Genomic DNA, 12078 nt, shown 5'->3' with positions numbered 1-12078 from the left:
CTTAATTTTTGTTTAATGACCGGGAGACTTTATTAACTTCACCGGATTCTTTTTTCGTTTTTTGAGCAGTTTATTTTCAAGCAAATCAACTGTTTAATGTGGATCCTCCATCAATATTGGCAAGTTCTTATCACATCTGCAGGTCACTATTGTAGGGATTTAATTTTTGACTGTGTCAACCTTCATCTATCAAAAGGTACCTCAAGATAGAATCGAGTTAACATGTCTTATATACTAGCGATTTGGTATTTAATATTTGTAGTGGTAGTTAGTTATGCCACAAATGCATGACTTGTATCAATTTTATGCTAATGACAATTAAACCAATATGAAAATTATTGTGGGTAAAACTAGATACTAAGATGTGATTTTCCAGCCAATAAAAATGTATTGACAACAATGAAAACCTGCTATACCATCATTAGACTTTTATGTATAGTAAGAAAATAACAGTATATAGAAAACAAACACTAGAAATAACTTTAAATTAATAAATTTTTTGAACTCGATTCCCCAAATTTTAAATGACTGCTTTAGAAATGTTTTAAAGTGTCTACTTTAGAAATATTTTAAGTTTATAGTTATGACTTTCTGATAGTTATCTGATTCGAGTTGATCTTCTTAACGAAATACAATAAATGTTATTACTCACCGTTTCTGGAGAAGTATCGGTAGGTGTTGATGAAGTTGCTTTGCAACTGAATTAATCATGAGAATTCGATGGTTATCCTTTTGGATCTGCAGTATTATTGTCTTGCATCTAGTAATTGGTTGTTGACCTGTGTTATTGGTTGAGGGTTGATCCAGTTTATCATCTGGAATATGAAGTTGTTCTTCTCTCTTAGATGTTGAAAATTTCTCCCTAGAATCCTGTTATTTTCAGTAAGAACATCATACGATCTAGTAACTAATTCCTTTATAACTGTAGTTTTAACTGGCCATAATTTTTCATTCTAAATACAGACACCATTTTTACTTAGAGGCCTCAATACTTTGACTTTGAAGGGAAGCGGATTCTTCTTCCTTGGAAGATATTCCTTCCCGATTGAAAGGCAATCTTGCTCTTAAATTTCTGTTCATCAGAAGTTAAGCTGGTGACATTCGAATGGCGTTGCTCTAGTTCAGTAAAACAAGTTGAAAACCAGTACCAAAGTCTTAAGATTTTTTCAAGAATCTTTTAACTATTTGAACTCCTTTCTCTGAAAGTCCATTTTATCTTGGAAAATGTGAACTAAATGTGGTCAGTTTGAACTCATGAGATTTAACAAAATTGTTGAATTCTTTAGAATCTAAATGTGTACCATTTTCACTCAGAACTTCCTTGGGAATTCCATCTCTTGCAAACCTATTTTTAAAATAACCTATTTTAATTGCAATATTAGATGATAAATCATAAACTTTTTTAATTTCAGGATGATTTGAATATGAATTGTAAACAACTAAATAATATTTTCAATTGAAATAAAAAATATCTTTTCCAATACAATTCTATGTTTAAGTTATTTTCTCTTTAGATAAAAGATTCTGCTTATTATCTGTATTGGAATTTTTGACATGTTTCACACTTATTAATTTTTCTTTCAATGCCCATACCCATGTTTGGCCAAAACAATATTTTTCTAGATTTTATTTCATTTATTTATTTCTTTTCTTCTTCCTCCCTGATGTTTTTTATGAATTCTTTCAAAACATGTCTTCTTTCATCGACTTTGGTAAGACTTCCCTATTTCCTTTCATGATTTGCCCATCAATATTAGTTGGTTCTTCTTTGTATGGGTGATAGACAGGTATTTCCAATTATTGAGTAAGTAATAAATAAAAAAAATGCCTTCTCCCTCCTCGATTATCCACCTCCTCTCTACAGCAGCCTCGCCACCTCCTCGCATTCGAACTTTTTACTTCTCTGGCCCTCAGAAGATATTCAACAATTAAAGTAATAATTTTCTACCTGGGAGAGGTCCTGAGACTCTAAGGATTCAATTTAGAAACTTAATTAAAGGGTGGCTTTCGAATCTCTTTCCCTACACCCATTACATGCTTAAATTCTGGCTAAATTTTTAGTTTTTATAGGTTGTTGAGGAATGGAAAAAGAATTTCAAGCAGGAATTTACAGGAAACAGTTTAGAAACTGGCAAAAAAAATTCATTTGTAAAAAAAAAGAAAAAACTTGCTATGTAAATAAAGAAATTTCCCTTCTCCTGTCTATCACAAGAAATTCAATGGTAAAAATAATCCTTTTTCTCCCTTCAAATCAAATTCATGGCACTAAAATTATCCTAAAGTGATAAATATAGGGGGAGAGGTGCTCTCAGAAAACAATGAATGATGTGAAAAAACAGGGGTTATATTCAGATTCGAGAATATGCCATGTTTTATGTGAGGGCCTTTTTTCATGCAATGCAGTGTAAACAATAATAAGGATATCTTTCACTGGAGAATATGAAAAACATATATGTTAATCATCCAAACAATAATGCTTTATTAATTATTGAACAGTATTATTTTTTAGATTAACTTTGCCTCCATTTATAAATACACTCCATGTAATATAATTCAATATTTTATGCATTGTTTTACCAGTGTATCCAACAATTTATTTCATGATTGTATTGCTTAAAGATTGAACTTTGTTAATTTGGGATGATGAATTAATTATTTTAATTAAATTTCATTCAAAGAGTTTATCTGGGAGTTATTTTTATTTTGCTAATTAGTTTTAATTATCGCTTATTAATACTTTTTCAATTTGGAATCCAACAAAAATTAGAAAACAATTTATTAGAAGGAAAATGCCCCTTTATAAGTTTTCTATTCATGATAAATTTAATATTCAAATATTCAATAAAAATTACATATCTAACATATTTAATTCAATACGTTGAATACAATTTTCTTTGAAAATGATATAAAATAGGAAAAAATAAAAGATGTAAAATACCGTTTAGAGTTTTGAACACAATTTAAAATACAAATTATTTTTTTCAATTAGGTAGCGAGTAAGGATAAGAGAAAGTTTATAATTAATTGCTTATAATGATAACATTCTAACACTTAAATAATATTATTTTAACCTTTTCCTTCATAAAGAAACTTTTAATTGGAGAAATGCTTAATTTAGGAACATTGTAATTGTAAAATAGTTAATTAACGAAAATTTCAATTAAATAAAGTTGAATAAAAGAAATCAGCACAAAGTAAAGCACTTTACATACAAAAATTTTATTAAACGTCTACCAAAAGTAAATTATAAAAGTAATAATTCGAGTTTTAGTCTGAGTTTTTTTTTTTTCAAAAGCTGTTATGTACTTGCATGTTTTAGTTTTGTAACATTGGTATTTTAGTTGTATGGAACTTATTAAAATGCCATTAATTCTAAAAGTAAAGCATGCTTTTGAAAGATTTAATTCTAAAAAATTCATTTTACTTGTTTCAAATATAAACTGCTGTTTGTAGAAAATGCAACACCATGAAGGAATCATCAGAATCAAATGAAATTCGCAGCAAATGTCAATTATAGGATATTATGCAAATTAATAAAGTTTCAGAGCCATCGCGCGTGCGTGGCGCGCGCAGCGCCCTCTGAATTGATGCTGAAAGCGTATAAATAAAGTGCTGTAGCGGGACGTTGAAAATAGTCTATGATTATTTGTTAGTGGCAAACGTTTAGTGAGACCTGAGTATGCCTCCACGACGGAAGAATAAGAAATTCAAGCAACTTACGGAGTTTGAACGAGGGAGGATAATCGGCCTTCGAGAAGGAGGATTTTCCTATCGCGCAATAGCAGCTCGTATGCAGCGGAACAGTTCCAGAGTGATGCGAGTTTGGAAGCAGTGGACCGACGAGCACCGAACAACTCGAAAAACAGGCACTGGACGACAGAAGGTGACGTCAGAGCGCGATGATCGACACCTGCTCCGCATGGCGGTGAATGATCGCACAGCTTCCTCCAGGCAGCTGGCAGCACATTGGTCTACTGCTACAGGTGTACAATTGTCGGCTTCGTCAATTCGTCGTCGTCTGCTGCGCCGTGGATTGCGTGCAAGGGTGCCATTATACAGGATTCCCCTCACGGCGGATCATCGACGGCTGCGTCGGCAGTGGGCTCTTGAGCACAGAGACTGGCGAGCTGATTGGCACCAAGTTGTCTTTTCAGATGAATCACGCTTCAATTTGTGGACCCATGATGGCCGTGTTCGTGTTAGACGTTATGCCGGTCAACGCTGCCTTCCTGAGTGTATTATTGAACGACATAGTGGTCGAGCACCCGGAGTTATGGTCTGGGGTGCGATTTCGTATCATGGACGATCCAATTTGATACGAATTGAGGGTAATCTCAATAGCAACAGATACGTCCGTGAAGTGCTACAGCCCGAAGTCGTTCCTTTCCTTCAAGGCATCCCTGGAGCTATCTTTCAGCAGGATAATGCACGCCCACATGTTGCGCGGACTGTTAGAGACTTCTGTTCAGCACAACGCATGCAACTTCTTCCTTGGCCTGCTTATTCGCCGGATATGTCGCCTATTGAGCACGTGTGGGATATGGTTGGTCGGCGTCTCACTCGTGATCCGCGTCCTGCAGTTTCCAAAGACGAACTTTGGTTGCGCATACAAGCGATATGGAATTCTCTTCCTCAAGCAGATATTCAACATCTGTTTGACTCCATGCCACGTCGTATAGCAGCACTTATTGCAGCGCGTGGTGGCTGCACCAAATACTGATTTCGGACGCTTAATTTGTTTCTTTTGTTTTGAAAATTTCATCATTTATTTGTATCAGTACAAGTCGTTTCTGCATTAAATTTCATTTGATTCTGATGATTCTTTCATGGTGTTGCATTTTCTACAAACAGCAGTTTACTAATAAGCTGAATAAATTTTGTTCTACTTGTAATACATTTTTAAATTACTTTTCTTTTCGAAAGTATTTTTTCTTCGAAAAGTTTAGATTTTTCAAGAGTATTAAGATTGCTCGAAAAAAAAGACATTTTTTTAAACAATTTTGTTTAGCTGCTACTAAAAACCACTGTTTCTGTCTCTCTAGATAGTGATAAAGAGGGAAGGTTTTTCTTATTATTGCTCTCCTCAAAGTTTTTTACTACTGCTATTAAGTTTTTTATTTCGGTGAGTTGAGCAAATGGTATCATTTCGAAGAAGAAAAAATATTTACTATTTGGTACTTCACTTGTTGTAATTTTGTTATCGCATGTTTTCTCGAGGCTTGATGATCTTTTTGATGTAGATAAAAATAAAGTTTTATTAAAGTAACTTCAGTAAAATTATAAAATAACTATTTCTGTTGCATTAATGCACTTATTTATTTACACTATTCAATTTACTCAATTGTTCAATGATAGAGCTTAAAAAAGTTCCATTTTTAGCCATAAAACTATTAATCGTAAAATTTACCAACCCTATTCAAGTTACTCAATTGTTCGATGCTAGAATTTTAAAAAAAAATTCAATTTTTAACCATAAAAATGTATTTATCGTTTTAAGTATTTAAGTTATTTATTTAATAATGATTTATGCATTTCTACATAGTTTAAATTAATCAAAATTAGTTTTTTTAGCAATATAATTTGCTTTAATTTATTATTAAACAAATTTTAATTTTCAATTTAATAACTTTTTATAATACGAAAAAATCTTGATACTTAAACAAGTAAGACATCTTAACAAAAAGAATTTATTTATAGCTATAAATTGGTTTAATTTTTTATTTAATAATGTTTTTATGCCAAATATGGCCATAGATGGTGAATGACAAAATAAGAGGGAGTATCAATTTTAAATATTTTATAAAATTATATGTCAACGAGTTATTTTAGTTTTAACAAGTATTTTGGACAGAATCCGAGTAATAAAATGTGATAAATATTTGTCCATAAGGTCTTTCAACCGTCAAAACATCGTTTACATAAATGTGAGTAACAGTAAAGGTGGGCGTGTTGTCAAAAAGAGAGGCCAGTGCAGGAGAGCTATTTTCTTTTGTGTGATGCACTTCCGTTCATTTCTTCATTTCTCTTCAAATTTATTTGTAGTTCTACGCAAAGAATTTATAAATTCCGTTATTTATTCAGGCAGAAATTTTAATTTATGGATAATTCATAACAGTAGATAAAATTTTGAAAATTCCGTCCACCTTCCCATCAAAACAATAGTCTAAAAAGATAACAAAACACTATTAGAAAAGAATGGTCCCATAAAGGATTAACCAAGCTAATAACAAACTGTTAAAAAACCTTAAGTGTTTTGCTTTGATATTGATTAACCCCATAAAAAAATTTGAAATGGAGACATGTAGTTGCTTAAATTATTCTTCAGATCTTGTCATACAGATGAGTCAATGCATATTTTCTGTGTTATTTATTTCATGTAGCTCCCACCCACGCAACTTTCCCATGTGATTTACATAATTGCAATCAATTCTGTTTAATTATTCATTTATTTATTTCCAATTCCCATCCAAATGACACTCTTCATTCAGGTATCAGTAGGGCGGGTTTGTTGATCACTTTATCAGGGTTACCACGTGGCTCCCACAGAAAGGACTTATAGTACAGAGAACAAAAGAACATCCATGCCTTGTCCGGGATTCGAACCAAGGGCATTTCTTCTGTAAAATAAGCTCCACGACCACTACACAATCTGGCAGCACAATTTGGTTTGTTATAATTTTGGGGAGCATTGTAATCTGTGATCTTCACATAGAGCGGACTTGTTTTGGACTAAACAAATCACTTTTAATCGTTTCCTATTTATAGTTCTTGACAAATTGTTGTATTTTCTTTTAATTTGTTACTCACTCTTTAATGAAAAACAAGTTTCAAACAATTTCCTTATTACAAAAATAACAAAAAATTCGCAAACTTTCCGCCTTTATGTTAGAAAATATGTGTGTTCTCAGATTAACTTGTTTCGGACTAAACAAATCGCTTTTTATCGCTTCCTATTTATAGTTCTTGACACATCCCATATATCTTGACATATTCCCAAGAAAACATCTACATGTTTTGTTTTTAAAAAAATCCGTTTAAAATCAATTTGGCTACTTGGTTATTTTAGTTGGTGTGGCAGATCACGATACGGAAATATCTCCATTATTTTAATAACCATTATTTGTAAAAAGCAAAATGAGGGCAATCGCATGGAGGTAAACAAGACAGCGCGTGTTTAGTTTCACGAAATTTTCTATTCGCATAATAGTTTTAACGTAATTTTCGTTTTAATTTTTAGTTTTATTTTAAAAGTCCATCTTGGTAAAATAGTTCGTGAGTTTTTAAACGTACAATTTGTTTTACCATTTTATACAAGTCAATGGCCAATGAAGTGGCATAATCTGCATTAATACAGAATAACAAATTAAGCTACTTATGTACAGTGCTCACACAAAAAAACACCTGAATAGTCTTTGATCTAATAATCGGATCTTTGCATTTTATTACTCAATCTTAATGGAAGGGGTGACCTCAAATATGCTAATTAATTAGTGTGGAATATAAATTAAGTTACAAAATCAGACATAAAAATGTAATTTCTCTGAATAAACATGCCTCATTTTCGACGGATTCGGACTTCTGACTCCCAAAATATTGAGAATATTCGCAATTTAGGGAATATGGTGCTCATAGAATCGAGTATGATTCAAAGTTTGGACCGCTTAATGTTCATTTTGTTTGCTTAATGCTTTTGCGTCGTAATATTAATGTTTTGCGTCTTAATGCATCCTAATGTTTTTGCGTGTTTCGCCATAACTCGAGAATTTTTAATGGAATTCAAATATTTTGCATACAACTATAAAATTTGCTTATTCAAAGATAATTCTATAGAACAAAATAAATTTTTATTTGTTTTTATTTTATTAAATAAAAGTCGAAAAAATTTTGAATTGTAAGGTATATAATTTTTGTACATCGTTTTAAAATATATAACTTTAAATGACATAATAAATAGTTTCAGAGAAAATGTTGGAATAATTCCTAAAAAATTGAATTTTAAAGAGGTCATACATTTAAAATTCGATTTCTCAGGAACTATTTAACCAATTTCCTTCAAATTGTTTTATTTTGCCAAACTTTGAGCATAATTTAACAAGTCACCCCCTCGAACCATTAAGATTGAATCCTTGAACAAGATCCGATTATTAAATCAAAAGTTATTCAGGTTGGTTCTTTTTTTTTTTCTTTTTGCGCACTGCATATTTATTTTTTCTCTCATTAATGACAGCTATTATTTATTCCAGCTGAACATTCCAGTCGATTTGCGGCATGAGCCCAGCAATGTCGAAGCAATTCCAACAATGGGCTGCCAGTATTCCCAAGTAAATGTCCGACTGCCATCGAACACAGAGGGGGCCATTCCGCGTCTCTGGGATGTTCGCAGGAGGATGGAAGAGTTGAAGACTTCTCCAGATACAGTCATAATGTATGGGGCGATCTACTGCCTTCTACCCATTCTTCCAGAAGTTGTCGCTCAATGGATACTCAATACTGTACTGAGGAAGGTAAGGAACATTTTACGAATTTATCGCCTTCATACCATTTAGCTTTTGTGTTGTTTTGAAAGTGACCTTATCAAACCTTCACTTAAGTTCTTATCATCAGGTTTTCAAGTTTAAATGCATTGTGAATTCTATTTTAATTTTATCAAAAATGAGCCTATATCGGAACAGAACCTCATATTGAGAGTATAAATAAATTAATATTAAATTTGGACCACTTGGAGATTATCATACAGTTTTGACTGAACGTATATATATTTTATAATATTATATATATTAAAATATTATAATATTATATATATTATTATATTATAATATTATATATATTATAATATTATATATATCATAATATTACTATTATATTACATTATATATTTATAATATTCCATTAATGATGTTCTTTTCAGTTTTTAGTTTTTAAATATTAATTTAAAGATTAAAGTACTTCTGTGAAAAAAAGAACTTCAAGTACTTTATATTTCAATTAAAATTCTTTCATTTCATATGATGCATTTAAGTTTAAACCCTCAAGCCATTGAGATTGCATCCTAGTACGGGATAATCTGATCATAAGATTTAAAGTTATTAAGTTGTTTTTTTCTTCTTTTTTTTTGCATACTATACTCGATGATCTAGTAGCAAAGACCTACAACAGCAACTCGTCATTCAGAGCTAGTACTAATCTGCTGGAAAGGAGTTATACTCCTGTTGTTGTTGCTAATTCCCATCTGGTCTGACGGGGTCAGACCAGATCAATGAATCCGTTGACATTCAGAAAATCCGAAACCAGAATGGGAGAGGAATGAATGTCATTCCAGTCCAGCCCTAAACAGTCCAAGATGTGCTCAGGTGATGCCTGGTTATACTCCTTCAAGACAATGGCAGACCTCATGAAATGAAAGCAATAAAAATGATGATTTGCGCAATTGAATGAAGCAAAGCCAGCACTCGTCCGCAGAAAAATGGCTAATCAAGTCAACAGCCGACCTAATAAAACGATTGCGAGGAAGATTGTTATTAACATATTTGGGTGAAACAATGTCAGCACTAGTTCACAGTAAAGGAGTAATCCTTATTCAAGACAACGGCGGGCCTGATAAAACGAAAGCAATGAGGATCATATTAACCCGTTGGGTAAAACAAAGCCAGCACTAGTCTGTAGTAAGGGAGTTATTCTTCTTCAAGACAACAGCAGATATGATAAAACGAAAGTGATGAAGATCCTTTCAACACATTTGGGTAAAACTAAGCCAGCACTAGTCCATAGTAAGGGAGTTATCCTAATTCAAGACAACAGCAGACCTCTTACTAGTCCATTGGAAACTCAAGAGAATGGCAGATAATCGGAAGAGTGGTGATCATGCGCAGTTAAATTAAGAATACTTTTAAGAAGCTGGAATTTACGAATTTTTATCCCAGTTTTGTACCGGAAATATGTGAAATTAAAACTGGGGAGAATTATTTTTCTGATCAAATTGCATTTACATAAAAATACAGTATCATTATTTCTAACTAAAAAGTACGTCGTCAACTTTTTTGAATGTACATTGTATAATGGTTACTGATTCAAGCAGTTTTTAAGCATTGTCAAATACTTCTTCAACTTGCAGTAGACTCTTAAAGTTTTAATGTTCAAAGCAATTCACTTACTTTTAAAATTATTATAGCGATTCTGAAGAAATTTAAAGCTTTGTTCTGAATTAAAAAAATCAATCCTATAAACAATAATTTCATTCTAAAAAATAACAATAGACTAATTCTAAATTCTAAAAATAACAATAGACTAATTCTAATTTCTAAAAATAACAATAGTCATAAATCCTAATTATCACTAATATTTAGCATGTATAGTGCTCAAAATAAAAAATGGCACATCTTAAATAACTCTTGATCTAATGATCAGATTTTCGCGTTCTAGAACTCAATCTTAAGGGTTCGAAAGGGTGATCTCAAATGTGAGAAAAAATTAGTGCAGAGGATATTTCAAAATACAAAATCAGACACAAAAACGTACTTTCTCTGAATAAATACGTCTTTTTTACTCCGGATTCGGATTTCTAACCCTCAAAATTAACGGTGTTGCCGCAATCTAAGAAATATCGTCCCAATAATTGTTAAGGGGTCCAAAATTTGGACCCCTTAATGTTAATTTTACATTTTGCGTACTTCGCCATATCGTGAGAACTTTATAAGCGAAATAAAAACTTCTGCATACAACTATGTAATTCGTTTAATTTTAAATTTTTATAAAAAATGCAGTTAATTTCAATAAGAAAGATGCTTAGTTTCTATGAGAAAGGTGCATAATTTTTAAGAAAAATTTAAAGACTTCGTAAACTTCTAAATGAATTTATTTTAATTTGCAGGGAGAAAATTGTATATTTTAACATTTGTATACATATTAAACATGTGATTATTTTAGCTTCAATTATTATATTTTTATTAATTATGAATATCACATAATAATTTTGCTTTTTAATATTTTGTATAAATATGGCGTTTATCTTTACCTTCTAAAATTACTTTAAATAATAAGTGCAAATTATACCGTGCATAAATACTACATATATATGGCGTAAAATTATGTGTTTCCGTAATTTTAATAATTATATTACATTATACATTTCAGTATATTCTATAATTATGCTAAATTAATGTGAAACGCATAAATATTAGATGAAACTTAAGACATATCATACAAAGAAAAATAAAACTACACCTTTCGGAAAGACCGAGCTTTCCGACTTCTGGTAGTACTTCTTCATGAAAGGGAGTTCGCACGTTTTTCTTCATTTGAGATCTCAGTAATATTTAATCAATATTCTACAAACTTTATATCGAATATTTTTTTAAAAACAATTTTGAGTAAGATTTACTGTTAACTCAATTAAACTTTGAAATTCGTACCAGTTAATTTTGCTAAATATAAAACAGTTATATTTTTTGCTATATTCTGTTGCAAATTAAGAAAAGACCATTGCGGTATAATTTAAGTATTCATCCGCGACTGCATTTAGTTCCGTTTTATTTAGCTATGAAATTATATAATTATGCTTTCAAACCAATATAAAAGGATTTTAATAGTTAAACTCGTTGGACAAAAATTTAGTTCGTGCTATATCTTATGAGCAAAAAGAAGGCCGTTGCTACGTCGTTTCAAGACTAGGCTATGTTGATGTTCGTTCACGCTTGGAGTTGGGCTTACATTTCGCATTACACTTGGAGGTAAAGAGGCTCTCTTTATAAGGATAATGGTTTTTTCTTAACTTGCAACAGAGTATAAATAATTTTTTTTGAATGAAATTAGTTTTATTTTGAACATTTGTATTGAGCTAAAAAATAATCTACTATATATAATAAAAAAGAAACAATCTAATGAGCTTTTAACTAATTAGAATGCATTATTAAGTGTAACTAAGAGAGAAGAAGAAAAATATGATAAATATTATTTACAATTATCATTGTATTTTCTCCATTAGGAAATAATGTCATTTTATAGCATCATTAAAGCTTTTTTGATACTTAGTGTGAAAAAGTTTATTGGAAAAATTATAGAACAGATTTTTTTCATAAAGAG

General features: G+C 31.2%; 1 protein-coding gene across 1 annotated transcript in view; it reads left to right on the top strand.

The window, feature by feature from the left end:
- The window catches only part of LOC107441252 (uncharacterized), a 181461-nt gene that overhangs the window by 134177 nt on the left and 35206 nt on the right, over positions 1-12078 (top strand). The window contains exon 3 of the mRNA XM_071179990.2: positions 8244-8504. Coding sequence (XP_071036091.2) covers positions 8244-8504 — 261 coding nt within the window. The remainder of the gene's footprint in view (positions 1-8243; positions 8505-12078) is intronic.

The sequence above is a fragment of the Parasteatoda tepidariorum genome, chromosome 1 (genome assembly GCF_982258835.1).
Source record: "Parasteatoda tepidariorum strain Cologne lab strain chromosome 1, Ptep-v5.0, whole genome shotgun sequence".
Taxonomy (NCBI): Eukaryota; Metazoa; Arthropoda; class Arachnida; order Araneae; family Theridiidae; genus Parasteatoda; species Parasteatoda tepidariorum.
This window is presented reverse-complemented; position numbering and strand designations above follow the sequence as displayed.